This window comes from Struthio camelus, chromosome 3, assembly GCF_040807025.1.
Source record: "Struthio camelus isolate bStrCam1 chromosome 3, bStrCam1.hap1, whole genome shotgun sequence".
Taxonomy (NCBI): domain Eukaryota; kingdom Metazoa; phylum Chordata; class Aves; order Struthioniformes; family Struthionidae; genus Struthio; species Struthio camelus.
The window spans coordinates 45770680-45795526 of NC_090944.1; the positions used below are offsets into that span (position 1 = coordinate 45770680).

At 36.4% G+C, this 24847-nt stretch overlaps 1 protein-coding gene across 5 annotated transcripts in view; it reads left to right on the forward strand.

Annotated features, from left to right (window-relative positions):
• Positions 1–24847, forward strand: part of BCKDHB (branched chain keto acid dehydrogenase E1 subunit beta) — a 143026-nt gene that overhangs the window by 36746 nt on the left and 81433 nt on the right. For 3 of the 5 annotated variants that reach the window (XR_011140118.1, XR_011140119.1, XM_068937628.1), the window contains exons 7-8: positions 860–957; positions 5848–5958. Coding sequence is in view for 2 of the 5 variants with exons in the window: in XM_068937628.1 (XP_068793729.1) it covers positions 860–957; positions 5848–5958 (209 nt within the window). In the remaining 3 variants the exon portion in view is untranslated. Of the gene's footprint in view, positions 1–859; positions 958–5847; positions 5959–14895; positions 15058–16453; positions 16562–19623; positions 19866–24847 lie in introns of those variants that run through there. The other 2 variants (XR_011140120.1, XM_068937629.1) reach the window with 2 other exon arrangements.

Consider the following 24847-nt stretch of genomic DNA (forward strand, 5'->3'; position numbering starts at 1 on the left):
AAAATATTTGATTTCCTGGTGCATAAATAAGTTCGCCTTTAAGTCCAAATAAAGCATTTCTTTAAAATATGATATATGGATGTCTTTTGTCATTGCTTTAGTCATTAAAATAGTCAATATATAGTGTTTCAACTTTAGGATCAGGGAGCATAGGTTCAAAACTAGCCCAAATGTCCTAAGATGTTTCCACCTGAAAACTATTAAATGGCTCCTAAGTTGACTGGAACCATCTTAAACATTTTAGAGAAGCAGAGATGCTTAAGTTTTGCCTACTTTCCTTAATGGTAATGTATTTTTGGTGAATAAAAATGTTTTTTCGAAGCAAAATATTTTGAGGTACTTAAAGTTATTATAATCAGAGGTTCCTGGAGGCAGCTTCTGTGTAGGTTCTGAAAATTGTTTTTCCTATCATTTTGACATATAAATGTGGAGCTCCATTTTTAGCAGATATCAGGAGAGTGCTGACAATTTTTTTCCTTTCCTATAAGTATGAAAGGCTCTGATGTATATTAGAATTAGATGCAATATTTACTTGATTTTTATCAGGTGTAGCAGAGACTCTCTCCAGATGTGATGCTGATATTTTTTTACTTTGCGGAACACTGAGTCTTATTACTGTACTAGTGTACATATACATCTGTTTACTGTATTAGATGCAATAAATGACATTAGATTCTATGCAGTATAATAAAAAAAATGTTTAATTACAGCTAAATCTGTAGGAAAAAGGACAATACTTGATTTTGGTCTATTGCTTTAAACGGTATTAACATTAATTTTTTTAAGTATATATTTCTCTGGAAAGTTACTGAATAGTAAAGGAATCAAATATTTGTTTTTCTATTTCTTTTTTATTCAGTGGAACAAGTCCCTGTGGAGCCCTACAACATTCCGCTGTCTCAAGCTGAGGTGCTGCAGACGGGCAGTGATGTGACACTGGTTGCTTGGGGGACTCAGGTCAGTAAGGCTTTTATAAGCTATTTGTTACGTACATATACATCCACATGTCCAGGGCCTAGGTGCCCTGGACATGTTCTTTAACGATGTTTGAATAGTGTTGCATTCAGTGTCAAATTCCACATAATGAACCCATGCCCTTTAATAACTGTGTGCTTGAATAAGTGATTGCCAGTGTTACTTATATGAAGCATACTTTTTAGTGTGCAAGGTGTTAGCATTTTTGGTTGAACCTGTGGAAATGTAAAAGAGGTACTGCTGCAGAAGGTTAATGGTTTATCCATAATTATGAAGATTACATATTAAAGATCGTAGTAGTGAGATGCAGCTCTAAGGAAGGCAATGGGAAAAGGCAGTTCAAAATAGTATGCTGAAAGACAAGTACAGATTTTTTTATTGCATGATTTAGAAAAAGATAGAATAGATCTGAAGTTATTTTTTCCCCACTGGAGAGTTAAAACAAATGGAAAATTTAGATAGACAATTTTAAACTCTTAATACAAATAGTGATTGATGCGGTTTTGATTCTGATATTTAATTTGCAAAGCTGTTCAAGAATTTGAATGCCCCCAAATTAAGATGTGCAAATATTGAACATGAATACATATTTTTATAATTTTTTTCAAGACTCTCAGAGCACATTTTTGTCTATTTTGGAATTACCAGACAAATACTTGTGTTGCCTTTAACCTACAGTTAGGAAAACTGCTGTTTTCTTGGCATAATTATAGCTGAAAAACTTTTAGAGGAGGAAGTAAGTGGTGTAAGTTACATCAGTAAAGTATTGAACTGATTTGTGGATTTTTGGGTTTTTTGTTTGTTTGTTTTTGTCAATCTATAATCTTCATTTGTTTTTTTGATGGTTTCCTTATCCTCATATTACTTGATCTCCATTAAATGTGTGGTCATTCCTACTCCTTTTTGAGTATTTTGCAATGGAATTGAATTGTGAACTCCTTCAATCTCTTGTAGTCATTTCTCCAGCAGGAAACAGTTAATACATTTCTCCATGCTCCCTTTTGAGAATTAAGTGCAGATTTGTCCTGGATAATTCCTGCTTCATTTGGATGAAATCTTAGTGCTCGTGATATTCCCCAAAACTGAAATGAGAAATAAACCCTAAAGGTGTTATGCTTTAAAGGTCAGTTACAGCAATAGTTTGGAAGCTGATTATGGAGATTAGAGTACTATCACATTTACCCAGTATATAATAGTATTGAGAGGACTTGGGGTGACGTCCTTCACAAAAAAACCATGTATATTGGAGCTTGCAAAATGTAGGTCAAGTGTTAAGACAGGCAGTTCTTTTGATGTGTACTGAAAGGGGGCAGATGCAACCCTAATCTGAATTTGGGGCTGACCAAACCCAGGCTGTGGCTGTGTGGTGCAGCGTGGGAGAGTGTGCTTAGGGCTTCTCTCTCTGAGAGTCACGAATTCTTGGACCAAAGTATGAGCATATATATTACATGGTGGATGGATACTGAGGTGTTTTATACCAGAGCTGTTGAACATCTCTGTGCAGATGCTTTGTATATACATAGTAAATCTACTGTGTTGTGGATGGTGTCAGACTTGCTTAGCATTTGCAGATCAGTTCTGCAGTGGCTTTGTGCTGAGGGTGCGTGCAGCCTCTGTGCATTGGGTCTGTACATGTGCAGTAGGTCCAACAAATCCTGAATTTATTGCCTGTAGACAGGCTGATTGCATATACTCAGTGGTTACTTCTTATGTGATTTTTGGATACTAGTTAGTTGCTTGGTAGCTGCTCTTCCAGTGGGGTTGCCTGACTCTTGCTTTCCTGAGTGGTACTAAAGAGGGGCAGTAAAGGCTTTTAGCTCCTCCCCAGTAATGTATTATTCTTGTGCTCAGTGTTTTACAAACATTAACTTCTCCTTACACCCTGTGTGCTAGGTAAACTTTCTCACTTATACATCAGAGAGAGTGCAAAAACATCCTTCCCATGTGTCTTGCTGAAGACTCCCATGTCCTATCTCCTTACTACAGCCACTGATTTATTAGAAGTTTAAAGAAAAACACTATGAGATTTATATTTTTATTGTTTTACTTATATTGATTTATCTTTTCAAATAGTACTTTGGTGTTTCGTTCTTATTTGCATTACGTAGATTTGTGTTTAAATCCTTACTCATTTTTTTTCAGCATGAATTTTTGTTCTATGTGGAATTTCGTACATTCCTTACATTTTCTGTAAACCTTTTAAAGGCTTCCCTTAATATTGAGATCATGTTGACATTAAAATTATTAAAAGCACGTTTACTTCTTTAATAAACAGGAGACAGAAGCATTAAAGTATTAAATATGTCACTTAAGAATCTGTCTAAGCAGTAGAGATTATAAAGATTTAAGAAATAAATAAGATGGAGAAAGTAAGGAATAGACAAGGTGAGGCTCATTTCTGGCTGACAGAATACACTGCTTCTTCATGGTTTCCCTTCCAAATATAGAACACTGCTGTGGTGCTGCTCCTGCTATAATTGCCTGTTCATGTCTGTTGCAGGTGTTGGTCTTCATGGACTTGAATGTTTCTTGGTCAGCATTTGATATGGGTCTGCCTCATAGGCTGTAGATAGTTATAGACAGCATTCAGCTGTGTGTGTGTGTGGTTTTTTGTTTTGTTTTGTTTTGTTTTTTTAAGAAAAAAGACGACCCCTCCCACAAAGTAAACAAACATTTTTGTTTTTTTCGGTTTCTTTCCCTGAAAAATAACTTAACTTTAGGCCCTGCTTCCTGTGGTAGCAATTCTCACTATTTAAACATTCTTCATGAGAGCAGTAAAACTCCTCTATGATGGCCTGTGTGTTCTTACCATGTTTGAAGCAATGATACAATGGCATGGTATGCTGGTTGTAAGGCAATCTCAGGGTGCAAAAAGCTAGGTATGCAAAACTAGAAATGTTTTTAGTCTGAGGAGAATCTATTTATCTTTCCTAGAACCGGGGAGATTAAGAGCTTTTGAACACTTATCTAAAAGTGCTTCTGTCATTGCAACAGCTTGCTCCTCTGATGTTGATATAATTAGCAGGGAGACAAGGACTATTTTTATTGACTGTAAGGATAAAATAGAATTTATGGACCCCTCGCTTAATGATTTTAATCTTCGTTTACCTTTGGTGGAAAGGTAGTGTTAGGCCTGATAAGAGTCCTCTGCAACTTCTTCAGGGTTCTCATGAAGATCAGCATGAATCCGATCAGGACCTAAGCAGCTCTCCCTGTCAAACTCCGGTCAATACTAGTTAGATGGTGCTTGGACTTTCAGAAGTATACACAGAGATTACTGTCAGCAATATAATCAAAATCTAAATAGCTCCTTAATTTTGTAGAGAATGGTATTCTAAATGACCATGAAGAGACACTGTATTCTGAGTATACATTTTTTTAATACTCTAGAGAAAAATAAGCTGAAACTTCATTTGTGAGTGACATAAATTTCTCCACAATTGGACTTAACTTTTCAGTAATTGCTTAGGAAGAGAGGAACGCCCTAGTCATTTGGAAATTGTCCAAAGTTCGAGTTTGACAATGTCCATGCTGTTTTTGTCAGCTGGCAAAGACTTTCTGTTAATTGAATTTCCAGTGAACTTGGTTTTAAAAAAAAAAAAAATCTCCTTGGACTTTGCAGATGAGAATAGCACCAACTTTATTTGTAACATCTAGCTATGTTTCAGAGGTGGCAAAGTGCCTTTTGATTTGGGACTACTGTGTCTACATCTGTAGTAAACTAAATAGTGCTAAGATCAGCTCTTTGACCCGCAGGCAATTGCCATAGTCTGATCATGTCCATATTATTAAATTCTGTTGCCATCCAGATGACGTTTACGGAGGGTGATCTGCCTTTTTGTCCTAACGGTGGTTATGTTCAGTGTTGGAGCATGTGCACACTAATACGTGTGTATGTATATTTATATTTTGAAGAAGTATGCTTACAATAAATAATTTAGCTTAAAAAAACTGTATAACATAATGTCAAGAAGCAGTTTTGAATGCATACAGTATTGCTTTCTTTGCTGGTCGTACCAAAATGTACCTCATAAAAAGGATGCCAGTAGAAGTAGATTGTTTTACATCTATGTTAAGAAGCATTTACACATGCTGCTAAATAGATTGCTTGACTGGATAATGTGTATTGTAAGTACTCCCCTCTGGCTTGCACTGATTTATTTGTTTTACTAAATGTTAATTATAGTAATCAGATAACAGGACATTTGTAATGTTTGTATTAAATTGTATTGGAAGAGCAGTAAATGGTCATATTGTTATGTTAATGCCAATATGCTTTGGTAGTGGGGGTCAGGACTGGAAGGAGCTTACATCATACTTTTTATCTTTACTAATCTGTCAGTACGATAACACTTTAGAATGGATGGGATGATGTGGTAGTCTACTGCATTTTCTGTAAATTGTAGCAAATGCAGTTACTAGGACTATTTTTGAATGTGTGAAATGCTTTTTGTATGATTTCCTATGACTGCTCTATCAAAATACCTTAGTCTGATATTTAGGTCTTGATGTAGTTATAGTCTTGAAAAAGCACTATCCGCAAACCCAAACTGGCTACACACATTAAAATAGTGAGGCCTAATACTGTTCACTGAAAGATACTTTTTTAGAAATTAAAAGTTTTGTTTTTTCAGTTGATCCTTAATTGCAGCTTATTGTTTCTGAACATGGTGCTAAACTACTAAAAATTAGTAGTAAATAAGTAGTAAATAAGAGGAATGAACTGAATAATAAATGCTCACTAGATTAATGAATAACAAGCGTTCTGCAAATGATTCAGATATGTTAAATCACTGCTTGTCTTGAGTATGCATAACGTAGAACATCTTAAACAGAAATCAAGTATTTGGTGATAATACATTGCCTTTTCAGGTACATGTGATCAAAGAGGTAGCAACAATGGCTCAAGAAAAACTTGGTGTATCCTGTGAAGTTATTGATCTGAGGACCATCCTACCCTGGGATACAGAGACTGTTTGCAAGGTAGGAACATGGTGCTTGTTTAAATAAACAAAAAAGAGAGAGAAAGAAGAGGGGTGGATATACCTATGAGTAACAATAGTTTTAATGTGAATAATGAGACTGTGTTCTTTGTAAGTATTTGAGGGCTTCAATTTTTTTTTCTGTATTGCATATGAAGAGTAAGCATGCGTTATATGAACCAAACATTTGCTTTAGCACTAAGACAGAATTATGTTTCAGAGCTCAAAGTAATAGAGTTTGTATGTTCTTTGCGTTGAAGCAGACACAGGATTTAATCTGACCTATGCTTCAACTGTTGTTTTTATGATTTCTGGCTCTTTCCGTAATCTTTGTCATCTTTCGGTTTGAAAAGATCAGACGAAATACTTATCTTCTTTTTTTTTTTTCTTGCTATCTTACACCAAAAGTTCTGTCCAGTTTTAGGTATGCGTTAATGCACCTTGGTTTCTTTAATCCATATTTCTAGAAATAGTTGTTTTGATCTAAGGTATATAAATTCTGAGGCTGGGGAAGAAAGGCAGCATTCACTGTTCTGAAACTATCCAGTCTGAAATTCATGGGTAGCGTGAATTACTTGTCTGCTATATAGGAGTCTTTGAACGGAAATCTTTGCAAAACCAAAGCATTCGGAGGTGAACTGGAATCATCACGTACTGAGAAACTAAGGGAAGCTGTTGTTGTAGTTAAGTACAGCTTGGTCCCCTGGCTTTTTTGCTTGTGCTGCTTTATTTTCAGCAAGTTAAGAGCTGTTGGGGGGACCTTAAAGGAAGTGGGAAGAGAAACTTTTTGAAAAAGTCTTTGGAAATATATTCTGCTTTGCTGAAATGCTAAAAAATTTAGTTTCTTCTGTATCAGTGACTCTTTTTCACAGTGAAGAGTAGTATTTTATTTAGAAAATGCTTCCTTGTGTATAGGATATTCAGATCTGCTTTCTTCAAAATTTATGTTGCACTTGCATAGAAACTGGAAACTAAAATATAGATTGCTGTTCCCTTTGTTTTTTAATGGTAGAAGTAAATACTGAAGAACTAGATGATAAAATTAAAGTTCCTGTCAAAAGCACTCAAACATTAGAGTTGACAAAATTTTCAAATGGGCTTCTGGATATTTAAAAGAGAACAAAACTATAATATTGTTGGAACTCCTGACATTTTAAATGCTCCCCCTTCCCACTTAGATATTTTGTTTCTAACTGGAATGTGTATATTGTGTAATTCAGATAACACATTCAGAATTTCTGTTAGTTCTTTTATGTATTTGTCATCAGAAAAGCACGCACACGACTGTGTGTTCCCCACAGATGATTTGTTATCAGTCACAGAACTGATTATGAAGGGATAACAAATGCTAAATTTGCCTTACTTTTCCACTAACAAGCATTTATCAAAACTAAAAAGAAAGAACCCCAAGGTACAATTTGTAAAAGTGCCATTTGAGGAATAAAAAAAAACCCAGAGCTCATTAAAAGGTAGCATTTTATGTGGAAATTTTAATTTTTTTTTCTAATTATTACCTGATTTTTTTCCTGCTGTTTCAGAATTAGCATTTTTTTTTCTGTGTATTACTTATAGTACCTGCATTCATTTTTGATTTTAATGACGTACTTCACATTATAATAACATGAATAAACTTAGATTCTGCAAAATAAGTGTTAGCATCGTTACTTTGGGTATACTTTTATAGACAGACCTTTATTATAGCTACCCCATGATAATTATTCAGAAGTCTCTTGCATGAAACCACTTTTTATCAAGCTGCTGTAGAACTGTGACAGAGCAGCTGCTAACCAGTGTCAGTGTCAGTATGAATGTGGGTAAGCGTAAGCTCGGTCAACACACCCTCGACTATGAGAGCCTTTCAGGCTTCACTGGTGCTTTTCTTTGCATTGCTTGTGGCATTAACGGTTAGAGCATAGCCAAAGGTTTGCCTCTGACTTTACATTAACAGCTCCCTTGTTTTAGGCTCAGTCGTTTACAGGTGAGCAGAAGGCTTGTTGTTCCCCCTGGCATGGCTAGCGCGCTTAAGCTAGCAATGCCAGAGCCCTGCAGAAGCTCGGCTAACGTCTCCTCGTGTCCGAGTTCAATCACCCTGTACGTTAGCTCGTGTTGTGCTGCTGGACTCGAGGAGCTCGAGGGATGTCTGCAGCTGAGTTAGCTCCCACCTAGTGACTGTAATGTACTGAGTTAGCATGACTGTAGGGATGAGAAAAGCTGTGGGTTTGAGGAGGGTGTGTGAATCAATCAAGCAAGCACCTTCCCTGCCTGCAGTTGCTAATGTAGAGCAATACTGTGTCATATTTATAGCTAAGGCAGATTGTATGAATACGTATGTGGAGCAGATCAGTCACACCTCTATCTAATGGTACTTTTTTTGTTTTTAAGTAATTTTTTCCATACATATGCCGTTTGTCATTCTGTAGTTGCTCAGTATGTGGCTTGCTGTTGGTCAGGTAAAGCAAAAATAGATTAAACATGCGAAAGAGCAGGATGGGCTCTTGGTCTGCTACCTTATGATAAAACCTGTACTTCTCTGCACTGTGAATTTTACGCTTTTGATTTTTTTGAGTGTTTGTAAGTGGGTCTGGATGGAGCAGATTATGGAAGAAAACGATCATGTTAGAAGTTCACTCTTGGCAGTGCTTTGTCCAGTCATGCCTGTGTTACTAGTTGTGTATTTATACACGTTGCTATGTGTTGCTTCATATAAATTTTCATTTTTCTCGGTTGAAGTGTTTTTTAGTGTTTGTTTTCCAAAGTAGCATGAAATACACTGATGTACTTTCTCTTTAAAAAATGAAAGGTATTGAATTGTAGTCATCAATATAAAGAAACTTTGGCAGTAGCTGGTACTTTAGTAGCTGGTACTATTTCAACTTATTTCTAATAAATCCTTTACAAACCTTTCTAGACAAGTAAAATTAATAATTTTTTAGCTTTTTTTTTTTCTTTTTTTCCAAAGCATTTCACCGAAAGAGCAGTTAAGACTCTCATTAGATTGGACCTGCATTGAAGCACAACCAGGATAAAAATGCAGCTGTACATATGAAATGTTATGTATTCTGCAGAGCTTTTTATTTGTACAATTTCTTGCAAATTTGTACTTCAAAATCTTCACAGACTATTTTTAATCTTATCTTCCATCCTGAAAAGCCCTTAAGGTAACTCTGGCATAAATAAAACAGTGGAACAGATAGTCCTGTTGCTGCTAAATCTGTTGATGGGATTGATTCTTGCTATTAGGTGAGCTATTTCAAGAGAAATACAGTGCACGTTGGATAGGCAGTGCCTCTGATTATTATAATAAATGCCAAATAATAAATGTTTAGCATTATTCCTGCAGTAGTATGGATGCAAGCTGGCCAGATGCGCAGGAGAAATGTTAAATTACCTTCCTCTAAAGATTCTGTGTGTTTTGCTCAACTGAAAATAATTAGTGGTTTGCATTTGGTACTTTAACACTGAAACTTTTTAACTTAATATATGTCGCTAATAGCTTTTAAGCTAATTGCCAACATTCATAAAAGGATGGAAATCTACTTCTAGCTGCTTGCTGTATCATAGTCCCTAGAAGAACTATTTAGTGCAATTGTTGCAAATGGCAGTGGCCTTTCAAAATCACTTCCAGTGGCCGGAGTTGCTGTACTTTAGTTTTGCCCTTCCTGCGATGCCAATGTCAAGAACCAAAAGAGAGCAATAAAAAAGTTGGGCATGCCAGAGAAAGTCTTCAACTGTCCATTTTGTTGCTGCAGTTGTCTTTGTGAGGGCTTGGTAGGCAGTGGGATTGATTTCACTCCAGTCATCTTGCTTATGACAGCCTCCATAAATCTTACGCCAGATTGCTGCCCTTTGTCTGATTTTCCTCGTTTTAAATATATCTTTAAAAAATAAGTAAGTCTGTTGTCTGTTTTCCTATTGGGCTAACAGGAAAAGGAACGGTACATGTGATATGCCACCCTCTTGGGCATTGGGATATGCCACCCCTGCATCTTGGGATGCAGGGTCTTCTGCTGATGAGTAGCCTGTGCTGTGGTCTTCTCAGAGAGCAGGACTTTAGATTTTTGTCATTAAAAAACATTCGTCAGTTTTACTGCTGGGTATGATGTCCTCTGTTATCAGTACAAGCTATTTTGTTAAATCCTTGTGCTGTTGCTGCTTTCAAGTTCTGTGTGCCTACACATTTCTACTCACATTTTATTCATACCAACCTTAATAATTCTGTTACAGTTCTCTACACTATTACATATCTTCTGTTTGCTGGCTCTTTCTAGAGGGCAGGAAGCCTTATATCTGTCTATCTTGTAAGCTATGTTATTGTTGCTAATCATGTTCCTAGAATTTGGCCCAGACTTAAAGATGAGTTTTCTCTGTGGTCCAGTGTCATTCAGGTATGGTAAAGGAGCTGTTATTTTACAGAAGTCATATGCATTTGCCAGTCTCATATATTTTATTCTGCAATAGTGGAAAGTCATAAGCTTATCCTAGAAACACATATTCATGTAAAAATGCAATTGTAAGTTTTACTTGTCAGTGTACATATTTTTATAAACAAAATCAAGCAGCCTTCATAGTTGATCTCAGGGAGTAAGCAGGCCTCTAACCTTAACTTAACTGTTATCGTCTTTAATGGTGAAATCACTTGCTAAGTTTTTAATGTAACTGTTTAAAAATGCAACGTTTAAGTGGTTTTGCTTACTTGGAAACGTATACAACTTTAAGACTTATTTGACCAACTGGTGCAGGCGTGAAGAAGGATGGACTGAAATGGTTGGTGCTTTGGACGAGAGCAGAAATATATTATGATTTTCATTGCAAGTACCTGACTGCTTAGTCTACTTCTGTGGATATGTTTCTATGTAGAAAGTTATATCATCAAAATACATATTTCATAAAACTTTGAGAAGTTGTACTTCACACCTACCACCAGAGGCCTCTTTTTAGCCAGGTTAAGGAATTGCTTTGACTTTGCATTGCTCCTATCATTTTATTGAATACACGGCCTTGAGCATAACAAAGCAATTCAAATAAGAATTGCTGCCTCATTTTACTGATATTTTGTTTTTATTTTTAAGATTTTGAACTGAGTTTTGAAATAGGTTAGCATTTGTCATCTGCATGAGAAGGAGACGAGGGTATGCTAACCTGGAACAGACTGCTAGGGCTTCCGTTGGATGCCAGCAGGAATTGAAAGCCTCTCTTGGGTACAGTTCCTAGGGGTGATAAAGGCGCAAAATGGGATTGGACTTTTCTTTTGTCAAACTTCAGATGTCTAAAAATGAATGTTCAAGTTTGAGCTAGTTACACTAGGTCATGGAATTACTGCAGAGAGAGGGATTTCTCCTGAGGGTGATCCATCCCAGCTATTTCAGCAGCCTATCTTGTGATGAGATACATCGGCCTCTGGAAATCTTTTGATTTAAAGAAAAGAAAAAAAATTGTAAAGGGAGCCCTGACTGGCAAGTTTAGTGTAAAGTTGTGTGAGACTATTCCCACCCTCATTCTTTAGTTGTGAGTCTGTCCTATTGAGAGAACAGAATCAGTTAATTGGCCTATTTAAAGAATATCTGACATTTCTTTACTAGAATAAAAGTAAAGAATCTGATTTTGTGTGTGTGTATATATATATAAATAAATATATATATATGGCTTCAGTGATATTTAACTTAAAAAAGCTGCTCATGAAAGAAAGAGATTCTTCCTTCCTTAAAGGCAATAGGTATTTTAAAACAGTCCCTTGAAAATTGATATAGCCTGTTCCAAGCTTCTCTAGTAATATAAAAAATCAACATTCTAATTCTGGATCTAGAGAGGTAATTAGTTTTACAGAGTGACAAAAATTTTACGGGAGCTGTTTGAAAACACCAAGGTTAATTTTATCCTGTATTTTATTTTCTGTGTTGCTTTTCACGGAAATGCTGACAAATTAAAAAAAAAAAAAAAACTTGTATAAAATATGATATATTTCTTACATGTCTGTGTATTTAAGCCGAATTCGTATGTATTTGTATCTATATATTTAAGTAGAATTTTAAAATAGAATTGAAGCGAAATTCAAATAGCTAAAATTATGATTTATTTGCATGTGTTTGATATGCTTAATGCTATGAAAGCTTGATGTGATGTCTCTTCTAAACAATGTGTCTGAGTTTTCATATGCTTAGAAAACTAACTTCAGAAGCTAACTTCAGAAGTAGTTTTACTGAGTTTTTATAAAGTGTTTGTAGCAGAGAAATTTTTCAAAGTCTTAACTTTTTCTCTTGACAATGGCAAAGACAATTTTTTAATATATCACTTTTGATTTTATTTTCTGGTTTTATACTTAGGTTTGAGCTAGTGCATTTGTATGTCACAATAATGTGGTCTTAGCTTCTTGGAAGATGCAGACCGTGTTAAGAGTGTCATTAGTTGAGTCTACCAGATTTTGATGCTTGTGCATGGTAAGACCTTTTAATAAAATATATAGTTGTGGAGGAGGAGACTAGAACCCAGGGCCTTTTCCTTTTTAGAGAAGAGCCCTTGTTACAGGGGTAGTCTCATTCCCTCTTGTTTTCTTTCTTACTGTGTGGCTCTGACTCTTGGCTGTTTAGGGGAGTAACTTTAACAGAATATGTGCAGGCTGCGCTCCCCAGTTTATCCTATACTTTGACAAGGGCACACTTTAGGAAGATGGAAGATGTGGATTGAAACCTCATGGCTGGCCAGGGCTTTGAATGCAGGTCTTGCTCCTTTTGAACATATGCCTTTATCACCATCTCCAAAAGAAAAGCTGAGTAGCTCGTAAGGCTGTGCCCTCAGGGCCATGATGCTTTGCTGTGAATTCAACGTTAGCAGGTTATTAGTGTGCTCAAAGCATACTTAAACTTAAGTTGCTGAAGGGTGTAATTTGTTGAGGATGTGTAGGCAGTAAACCCTAAATGGCTGTATGTATGAACTGTGCATTAAAGTTCACAGTAAGCCTTTAGTTGCACTTTAGTGGAGAAGCTAATTAGTCTGGATCCACTGTAAATTTGATGCAACTGTTATCCTCACCTGCTACCTCTGTGATGCACTTCTGCACTGTACTGCCGGATCAGGTTGCTTGTTGTTATCTCTACATGACACTGCAGTGTGATATGACATACAGTGTGATACACGCATGATTATGTGCAGTTATTTTAGGTTATTAGCTTGGACAAGGTTCTTAAAAGCTTTTCTGGGGCATTTTTTCGTAGTCATTGTTGCCCTTACTTTGAGCATGCAGAAGAATCGGAAGATCTCAGTAATATCCTACAGTTGTCCTTATTTGTGGATCTGCTTCTAAAAGGAGGCACAAAAGGTTTTATTTTTAATTCCACTTTGATAATAGAAGCTGCAGATTTCACTTAATGAGGTAGAATCAAGCCTTTTGCAAGGCAAGTACATCAGAAATTTACTTTTATTGCCTGCAGAAAATTTATATTTATATGTATGTGTGCACATGGACACCCGCACACACATGCGCACACACACACAAACACACACCCTCACACACACAGAGGTTTTATAAGACTGTATGCTTTTGTCTGTCATGAAATGTATTTTTTTCCAAGGTTGAAAGGCTTGAGATTATTCCTGGCAGCCTGCAAATATGCTAGTGTGCAATCCCCAGAAGTTTTTTAATGTTAGACTGATTTGTAGTTAATCACCTTTGGAGCAATTGTAAAGGCAGGTGTCATAAATGTCATCTTTCATTCTTCTCAGATGGAGACTAATTTATTTGATAGTTTACATAGAGCAGGCAGTAACTTAGCAATCTCATACTTGTATTTCTTTTGGATTCTCAGATGAAAACCACCTGGTTCTGACGTTTTGTTACTACTTATCTTACAGAATTCTGGTTTTGATAGAGTTTTTTAGACTTTGCTTTTTAAAAACGACATCTGTGTATGAGCATCTCGGAGAGCTGTGCACCGAAAGCAGAAGAGAAAATGCTAATAAGCAACAAAAAAGATTCTGTATGTAGTGCCGGAAATATTCCTGCTTTACCTTTCTAAATGCAGAGTAATTCAGCCTACGTTTTTCAGTGGATTGATGCCAGATGTCCTTTATTTCAGGCTTTTGCAAACAGTGTTACTAATAAGGAAAAGCTTATTTCAGAAATCATTAAATTTTATGGAAGTCCCATAGGAACCAACAACTATGTTTCTGTGTCTTTTGAAAATATCTTTTTTAGTAAAATTAGTGAAAGCTGACAATCTCTCTGTATTGCTAGGGGATCCTCCTGAGAACTTCATTCAAGACTCTTCCTAAATATTACATAAGTTTTCTTTTAATCAACTTATTATTTACCTGTAATCTTTCTAAAGCCTTTCATGGGAAAAACAGAATAGATTATACAGCTTCTCTGTGCGTAGAGATCAGGTATAGTACTCTTGCATGAGACACAGTGGAATGCTTTTACTTTATTGTTAGCGGATTGAAAGCGAATCCCTAGCAAGTCACAATAGGTAGCTGCATGGAACTGCAGAAATAGCTGTATTGTCACCCATTAGGAACCTGACACAAGCTTATTTGAAGAGTACATGCTGCCTTTGGGGCTTTCTTAAGAAATGTAACAATGAAGATGGTGTATAAATCACAGACCCTGCTGTCTTTATATGCATTCTCAAAGCATTGTTTAATTTCATGGGCTAGTGAAAAATTTGGTAAGCTTCTTGTTTACTTTGCCAATTTTCATCAATTTCTGATTAAAGCTCTTGCTTTTATTCATCAAGGCTGGGGTATGAGTGGTACAAAGGTTATGATTCAAAGGGAAAGGAATTAGTTGTCCATAGAGTGATGTCTTTTTTTGAGAAGGAGCTGGATGTATTCCCAGTACTTATTCCACCATCAGCATCCCATTTCTGTGTCTTTAATTCATGGATGAAGGAGCTGGGATCAGGAGTGACCTCTCCCTTTTATACTTTTTTTTGCATCCCTTCAGCTGTAAACATGAATGCATGGAATTCATGTGCTTCTCAACATACACTGCTGCGGACAAAACCTCTGCCTCTTGACCATGCTCTGCTTACTTCCCAGCTGTGGCATGTGCAGCAGATTTCCATCATTAACGTAGTGATAGCAAAGAATGTCAGTTACCATACAGGTTAGTAACGCTTTCCTACTACTTGATTTATCAGCTGTGTTATTAATGGAAAGCTGAGCTGTCTTGAAAGGTGCTGCTCAAGAAACTGAAACATAAGCTGTGTATGAAATATATGTGTGTATGTGTGCGTACATATATATAATATATAAATCTAATACTTCTTTATTATCTACAAAACAGTTTAAAAATGCATTTTTCCCCTTCTAGAAATTATGATTTCATATAAAACTTCCCCCCCCGCCCCAGCACCCCCTTTCTTCATTATACTTAAGAGATTTGCTTTGTAGCTTTGGAAAGGTTAGATGATGTGGATTTTTCTATTCCTGAACTGTCGGATGGTATGGTTTTCATTAAGAAGCGAGTGGAACACCTCCCACTGACTTTATTGGTCACATTCTGTGTGAAATTCTGTGGTTGTCGTGTTTTTTATATTGAAATTCATATGTTACTGGAAGTGTTAAATATAGGTCAGGATTAAGTACTCTTAAGGGATTGTATAAGTTACTATATTTTATTCATCTTGCATCAAATCAAACACACTATTTAAACTTACAGACTTTAGATGTGAAGTAAAACTAAGAAACTTTCATTACTATCAGTCTACAGTTTTCACTTTTGCAAGTTTCACTTTTGCCTTTGCTAGAAGGCAAGTTTGTGCTGTGCATAACAACGAAACCTTGCATTTATTACTTAACTTTTCTCTGAGCTACTGCTACTGTAATGCAAATAAATGCTGAGGATTTCTTCTTTTACCTGACAGTAATAAAAACACTGTAAACTGAGCTACGGTTTTATAAATCTGTGGATTAATATGAACCTGGAAAACTGTGATATGATTTTATAAATCTTACAGAAAAATAGTGTTGTCTTTGCAAAATAGTTTGTGCATTGACTTTATCAATGATAGTAACTTTGAGCTTGATTTTTTAAAGCAGTTTGCTGCAGAAGAGTGCAGGGGTGTATGTGCCCTGGGCACTTGGAGGTGCTTTGCTCCTCTGTGGAGAAGAATCTGCAGACCTCCCCACTGAGGTCAACATAAACGCTCGTCAGTCTAACGAAACCTCTGCTCGCTCACTGAAGACAGCAAGTCTGAGCAAAACAGAAGGCAGGAACGTTGGAGCTGGTCGTAATACAGCACTGGAGCGCAGATTAGAGCAAGCTGTGTCCGTATTTTCCATCATAGTTTTTTTTTATTTCTAGGCCATTTCATGGGAGGAATTTTCTACAGTGTTTTTAGAGCTTTCTCTTCAATGCACAGGTGGCATTTTTGTCAGCCATTGTCACCAAAGTGTTTAAATAGCTGTCACTGGTAGATACTTGGTGTTATATATTTGATAGGCAGTGTGTCCTAACAGACCTATTGGTCTATACTAAATTGCAATTCCCATTCCTCTAGGTTTGCTTCATCTAATTGGACTGTGAAAATCAAGATCAGCAAGTGTGAAGTGCTTTTTTATTCTTTACCTGCACTCTCCAAGGATTGAATTTTATAATTGCAATGCAGGTATCTTGATATCAGATTTATGTTTCTTGGCTCTCTGCTCTTGATCCTGTGCCATTTTACACATTAGTACTTGGATTTCTTACTAAACTGATACCTATAAAATGTGATTAAATTTGTGCTGCTTGCGCTACAACAATTAAATTTGTCATATTTCCATAGTAAAGTTGTATCTTTCAGTTTTGGATTGCCGTGGGAAAGCCCAGCATGCCATGCGCTGTTGCTTGACCTACAGAAGCAGAACTCTAGAGCTATAGCTGCAAGTAGTTGTTTTTAAATATTTAGAATATATGTAACTATTTAAACTAGTTATTCACATTTCTTTGCAGTTCTGTATTTCAAGAAAGTTTTGAGTGAAAATCTTGTAGTTCATTAATATGCTGCTGACTGTTTCAGAGAAGTACCTCAAAGCTGAAGCATTTGTGTACATATTTCTGTTTTCTTTTCCTTTCTCCCTCCCAATATAAACATAGCTCTCAATCTTTAAATTCATGTGCCTGATTTTCATGTGTATTGATGAGTGCTACTTGAGAAAGACTTCAATTAATAAAAACCTTGATTAAAGAGGGAAGAGGTATTTGCATATAGTTTCTATTAACACTGAACATTGTGCTAATAATGTAGTCCATGAATTCCTCGTAAAAAGTCTTTTCCATTTTGCCCGCGTTCAATATTACAAACTTCAAATTCAGAGGAATTTATACAATATATAGTTGTGCTTAGTCTATAGTTAGAAGATACTTTATAGCTTCAGTGTGTTCCCTGGGGTACACTGCTAGACGGGCCTCTAGCTGAACTTTGTGCTGTTGATCACAACACTTTGAGCCTGGCAGTTCAGGCAGTTCTCAGTCTATCTCCCTATCCACTTATCTATCCTATACTTAATCAACTTGTCTGTGAGGATATTATGGGAGACAGTGTCAAAAGCCTTACTAAAATCAATGTTAACAATGTCCACTGCTCTCCCCTCGTGCGTGAAACCAGTCATCTCATTGTATGAAGCTATCGGGTTCATATGGTTAAGCGTGATTTCTCCATTCCAATTGCTCGCTGGCTACTCCCAATCTGTCCTTCATATGTCCGTATCTTGTATCCAGGATTACTTGCTCCATCACCTTTCTGGGGGTCAAGGAGAGACTGACCAACCTCTAGTTCCCTGGATCTTTCTTCTTGCCCTTTTTAAAGATAGGTAGAGGTGATATGTGCTTTCTTCCTATCCTCAGGAACTTCTCCTGTTTGCTATGATTTGCAAAAATCACAGTGAGACTGGCCACCTCCCTCAGCGCTCATGGGTCAATCCCGCCAAGCTCAAGGATGTGCATATGTCCATTTTATTTAAATATTCCATAACCTGATCCCCCTCTAGCAAGGGTAAATCTTGCTCCAGATGTCCCCTGTGGTCTCAGGGACTTGCGATTCCTGAAGGCTGATTTTGCCAGTAAAGATGGAGGTGAAGAAGGCATTCAATACATCTGCCTCTTCTGAATGCTTTATAACCAGAGCCCCTGCTCCATTTAGTGGCAGGCCTACGTTTTCCCTAGCCTTCTCTTTGCTGCTGAGGTGCTTGTAGGAGCCCTTCTTGCTGCCCTTCCTGTCCTTCGCTAGTTTCAGCTCCAGAAATACTAGACTCCAGGTTTAATAGACTTTTCATGAGCTACAATATGAAAACTGATCCCACTAGTATTTTAATATGTAGCAGCACGTTTAACAGCATACCAGTCAACTTGCTCTTCTTTTTCACTTTGAATGTTATAAGTGTATATCATTTTCATTGAGCTCACTTCACCTTTATGTAACAGAGTACCTTTTGTGGGTGCAACTGCCATACAACACCTATCCTCACCTGTTGTGAGTTTTATATTCAAGTTAAGCTCAGTGTTTTAATAGTTACCTACAATGACTGAGAGCCCTGAATGTCTTAGGGCCACTCTTCATGTTCTTTCACAAATTCTATGATCAGCTAGAGTATTTTAGGTCTTTTTGATTTCAACTCCCTGGGCAGGTGACTGAAATCTCATCTGAAAAGGACCTTGAGTCTCTGCAGTATTGTTGGAAATCATGAAATCTTGTATCATTTACTGTATTGTTAAGTGTAATTTAGGATCGGGAAGGTTTTAGATAGCTCTTTATTCTTGTATTTTAAAGAAATACTTGAAAATAATCTTCTTAAGATAACTGACATCCCTTCTTCTTTAATATTTTAAAATATTTTGGGGTAAATATCAAATCTGATGTTTCTTGAAATTGAAGAAAGTAGATAGAGCAGCTACTTAGTGATACCATGCCGCCTATGTAGTTCTTGTCACTGTTCTCTGTACTTCATTTTATATGTCGAATTAGACTTTCATCGTTTAAAACATGCTCAGCAAATGTACCAGTAGCCCTTTGCTATCTGTGGAAATCTGTGCACTTGTTCATCATTTGGCAACTCAGCATATGTTTTCTGTATTGAAAAAGAGAATCTTTGCTGCTGTTCCTCGTAATTCTTCTCCTGGGCACTAAAGGAAAAATTCAAGAGCAGTCGTCTTTGATTCACATGTTTCTCTTTATATCTTCTGAACACAGAAAGAGCAGGAGGAATTGCTGTTGCAATATCTGTTACTGCTCTTGTTGCTCTGCTCTTTCATGTGTTCATTTTCAGGGATACGTTATTTTGCTTGTACTTGAAGTACGGTCTGGCTAGAGCCATAAAAGCTGGATAAGAAGGAGCCAAATAAGGGAAGTATTCTGAGCTATGGCATCTGTTGTTGTTACTCTGAAAAGAAGGGGAGAAGTAAGAACACAGCGCAGGATGGACCAGTGGCATCTGGGAAAGAGCAGGAGGGTCACTTGACAGCACCAAAATATCATCATATTTTTGATTCATGTCCCCTTCTGCCTATAATTTGCCTAAGAACTACCCAACTACATAGTTCTGTGAGTGGGGTGATGCTACTTATTGCGTAATGAGACTCACTGAATTGCAAAAAGTATAGGGAAAATAGGTGCTTTTTGATTTTGGTAAATGTTAGTACAAAAATCATGTTTGCTATATTGTCTCATTGAGACCATTCTTCCTCCCACAGTTCTCTACCAATGGGATTACTCTGCAAGTTTAAAAAACGCATTTGCCATCAATCAGGATTGCAGCTTGTGAACTAAGGGAGCACATTTCTAATATTATGTGATTGTTCTGCAAGTTTATTTTTAAAAAGTTGGTAAGATTTGTATTTATAAAATTTAATTACAATAAAAATGTCTTTAGCAGGAATTAGCTTGGACCACTTTCTCTTGATCTGAAGGTGATAGCACATGAAAGATAACTTACAAGAAAAAAAAATTCAAATTTTGAATCAGTAAAGTACTGGAATATCTTAATCACTGAAGCAATCTAAAGTAACCACGTTAAGTGTTGGAATATTGGAATAATCTTTATTTGTTTTTTAAATCAGGTGAAATGAAGGGATTTTTTTTTTTTTGTTTGGCCTAAACTTCATGAAGAGTAGAGTTTACCAGCGGTGAAAAATACTTAATATTTTCTTTAACATCAGTTTAAGATCCACATGTGGCTCATTCTCTAGTTGAACCATACATGAGCTACTTATCCTAGGTTGCATTAGGAAGAGTGTTGCCAGCAGGTTGAGGGAGGTGATCCTCCCTGTCTATTCAGCGCTGGTGAGACCACACCTGAAGTAGTGTCCCATTCTGGGCTCCCCAGTCCAAGAGAGACATGGCACTCCTGGAGAGAGTCCAGCGGAGGGCTACCAAGATGATTAGAGGGCTGGAGCACCTCTCCTATGAAGAAAGGCTGCAAGAGCTGGGCCTGTTCAGCCTGGAGAAGAGAAGACTGAGAGGTGATCTCATCAATGTCTACAAATATTTGAAGGAAGGGTGTCAAGAGGATGAGGCCAGCCTCTTCTCGGTGGTGCCCAGTGATAGGACAAGAGGCAACGGGCATAAACTGAACCACAGGAAGTTCCATCTGAACATGAGTCAAAACTTCTTTGCTGTGAGGGTGACTGAGCATTGGAAGAGGTTGCCCAGCAAGGTAGTGGAGTCTCCTTCTCTGGAGATCTTCAAAACCCTCCTGGACGTGATCCTGTGCAATGTGCTCTAGGTGACCCTGCTTGATCAGGGGGGTTGGACTAGATGATCTCCAGAGGTCCCTTCCAAGCCTGGCCGTTCTGTGATTCTGTGATTTTTAAATGAAAAAACTGTAAAACCACTCTATTGGCATGTGGTCAAATCTTACCGCTAATCTATACCATATTATCGACTCTGGCATTTGTGCTACACTTAGTGAAATGTTATGTAGATGCTAAAATTCACAGTGATACTATGTTTGGAGCAACTTTCTTGAGGAAAAAGGACTTAAATGTCTGAACACAGGTGGAGTCTATTTTGAATTTAAAAAGAAAGTGACTTCCATTTACCATTTGTCAATAAACTGGTTCATTATTCTAGTACTAAAAGCAAAAGTTGAAATGTTTCAATATTTTTTTGGGACGATTTCTCTTAGAAGTTTCAATTTCTTTAATAAATTCAGAAGGTGCGATTCTTTACTGTGTGCTTCTCCCTACAAGGAAAATGGAGTTAAGAGTTGAGTAGAGGGGAAAAAAAAGAAACTCAGATAATTAAACACAGCAATGTTGATTTTTAGTTTTCCATTTGTTAGTGTTAAAATATTCACAATATGATGGCAACAAATGCTGCTCTTTAAAAAGCCTGTGGAAACAATTAATTTCTAATTACCAGATACAGTGTTCTGTTAACATTAGAGAAATTTCCTTACGCTATCATTTTTTTGACTTAGAGCTTAATGATGTTTTAAATAATAGATTGACTAGGGGAAAATCTGATTTTAAGTCTTAACACAAACTACCAAAAGTATTTTTAATATAGTCTTACAGTTTTATTTTTCTATAAAAGGACATCTATCATAATTTTTCTAGTCATGTGTAAATTGTCCTTCCTACTGGACAATCAGAATGTATATGGAGTAGTTAATGTATATGTTAAAAGGTATGCATGCCTCTGCGTTAAAATTTAATCATTATGATTGTAGCTTTTTTGAAGTTAAACCTTAAAGATCTTAATTTATTACCTAGTTACATTTGCTTGCGCTAGTGAAATGTTGCAAAATGTACAGATTTTTTTAGGGGATAATTATTTAGAATAATTGAAAAACTAAATACATGAAACCTTGTTTCCTTTTAGACATTGATTTTGTAACATGATGGAATTTGCTTATTACAAAATATAAATTTGGCTAAATATTTTGTTTTGACTTCTATCATTGCCAATTGTTTAATAAGGTGTTAACTTGCTTTTCTTAAAGCATCATGTGTTAGGTAGGTTTCTGACCTATATTCGTAGTAAGTTGTAATAAAATCTCAAGGGTTTTTTCCAGTATTGGGAAAAAATCAAAATAAAGGTCATTTAAAAAAAGGTCAAAACTCACAATCCTTCCTCCCTCTGTATTCTTGATTATTTTCATCTTTATTTCATTATCGCCTGAATTAATGTCAGAACCAACATGACCATTGAACAAGCTGATGATTCAGCAAAGTACTGACTGTGGAAACTGTTGTGATGAAGTGTTTAAGCTTTCACCATATGTTTTCTTTAAAATATTGTGAGTCTTGTGTACATCTGCAAACTTCTGAAGAAATAAAAAATTTAGGAGTAATATAGAAATGTTGATTTTTAAGTAAAGAAAACACTTTGAACAATATGAAATTAGACCACTGAGTGTCTCAATGTTTTTGTGACTAAGCACCATTCGAAATGCAAGAGTATAGAAGAAGGGATTGTGATTTGCCATAGTCAAGTTCCTTAATCACAAGTCCTGAGAAATTTCTGTCACAGGTGTTTTAGGGTGTTTGGGAAGTTAATTTCTTTGTGCCTTGTTCTTACCACTTGTAAGGTATGCATTAGTCTGTCCTTTTTCCTGTGTTATCTAACTTAAATGCAAGTTGTTGAGCACTGGACATAGTTGTGGGCTTCTAGTAGCTTTTAAAGATTTCTATCTTTTGTCTAATTTTCTTCAAGGCACCACAATACAACCACTTACTCCATCAAACTAGTGTTAGTTCTCTGAAATCTACATGCTGGCTGTTTAGTATCTGCTTTACCAATTTGGCTTTGAGCATAGTAAGTAACAAGGAAGACTAAGGAAGATGGTTTTGCAACAGTGTCTCTCTAAACTGGTTACACTTTACTCATAGGCCGTACCTGAGAGACCTAGAAACATCGATCAATTTGCATGTGAAGACCATTCTGCAAAAAGAGAGCTCCAAAGAATATCAGATAATACTGTTGTTGAACGATAACTTCATGGTCTTCCATGGAAAGGGATTTTTGAAGGCTTGTGCCATTTTTAAGAAAGCTTGTGCTACAGTAGTTTTCTTATTACTTTGTAAGAGAATGCATAGACCACTAGGAATAGGAAAAAAGGGAGAGCATCTATAGTGTTGCTAATTATTGATCTCAAAGAATGAATGCCGTTTCCCTGGTGCCATTTGGCTAAAAAGGTCCAATTGGAATTCCATGTGGAGAGCTGTCACTCCCTCTGTAGGAAAGAGAAAGGACGTCCTTGTCAATGTAGTTTGTAACTATATTGACAAATTTGGCAGGTAGGCCTCTTTCATTGATGTGCTCTGAGATATACAAAACTCCTTGGTGTTTGAAGGGATCTCATATTTAGTCTTTTCTCTCTGGTTCTTACATGTTCAAAGGAAGTATACCAGTTCTTCTCTGCGGGCATCTCAATGATTACAGTGGTGCAGAATTAATTTCTGAGTTGGAATGAGTATTATTCAATGTCATTACACTGTAAAATCAAAGCTTCAGGCAGGAGAGGCTCATTTGCAACTTGTATGGTTTTTAAGCCAAGTTCTTTTTGTCTGCCTCATATTTATCAATGAAAGTAAGAATAGTCTTAGCAATCAGGAAGAAGAAACTTGATGTGACAATTGGTTGTCAAAGCATCACACTTCAAAGTGTTTACAGTAAACACTGTCTCAGATATGTTACTAGTATATAATATGCAAAAAGGAGGGAGCAAAGACATTATCATTATTCAGCAATATTTAGAACTCTGAAATAAATGATTTAAAGGCTTTGATTATTTATTCTATGACTTAGAAAGATGACTGCTGTCTTCTAGTTGATACGCACATAAAGGGTTCAACAAATCTTTTAAGCTGTTGATCTAAGTGAAAAATGCTAATATTTGTGTATCATGTTGAATTTAGATATGAGAAACCAAAGAGTTAGCTCTTTGAAGAGTATGCGCTCGATAGATATAGGATATTTATAAATGTCTTAATAACTCTTCTGAATTCAAATCACATGCAATGACCCTGATAAATAGCTGACTAATCAGGCAGGACAAAAGACTGATATTTTTATGCTTGAATTCTGATTTGTGTTGCTGGAAGATATGAAACTACAGGAATAGCAGGGAATATTAGATTCTTCAACAGAACAATTTGGGAGATATCGAGGACCATGAAGTTAGGAGCCATTTTTTTTTTTTTTAACCCTTGTCTGTAATTGCAACTGGAACTTAATGTGGAACCTTGAGAATTACTGTGTGTTAGTCCAGACTGAGTCAAAGGCAAAGCTGAATTCAATCCATCCTCTGCTCCAAACCCTCTGCTACAGACATCCTCCTTACTAAAACAGGGATTAGATGCATGTCAGCTAAACACTCAGCAAATTCTTTCATGCTCCTGACTCATTTTGAAGCTATGGTGATGAGTACAAGGGAAAACTTATAAATATATCAATTAGTGGAAGCAGGCTGTTATTTCCAGGTCAGCTTATCAGGAGAGGCTATTAAATGAAGACTTTCTTTTATGTACGTTTTTAAACCAATATGAGTTTTGTACACTTAAGAATTCAACATACTTCACCTTAATTCTTTCTGGGGCTAGCACTTCTGTTGAGAGATTGAATGTAGTGATTAGATGTAGTTCCATTACTTGTCAAGAAGTGTTCTTCTCTGAGATAGACAAATGTGAGGCTTAATTTGATGTTTCCTGATGCTTTTGAAGAGATTTCCATTGACGTCAATGAAAAATGCATATGTTTCATGATTGTTTTAAGTCATTTCTTGTATGTTACTGCCTTATTGTCCTATGCTAACCCATCAAATTTCATTGACTCACTGTAGTTCTAGCTAGCCTGTCACTTGTGCACAAAGCCCATTAAACTTAATGGAAAAGAAGAATTAATTTGATTAAGTACAAACAGCTAAAAGGCATATTATTAACCTTTTGTTAATGTCTGTCTGCACTAGGAGAA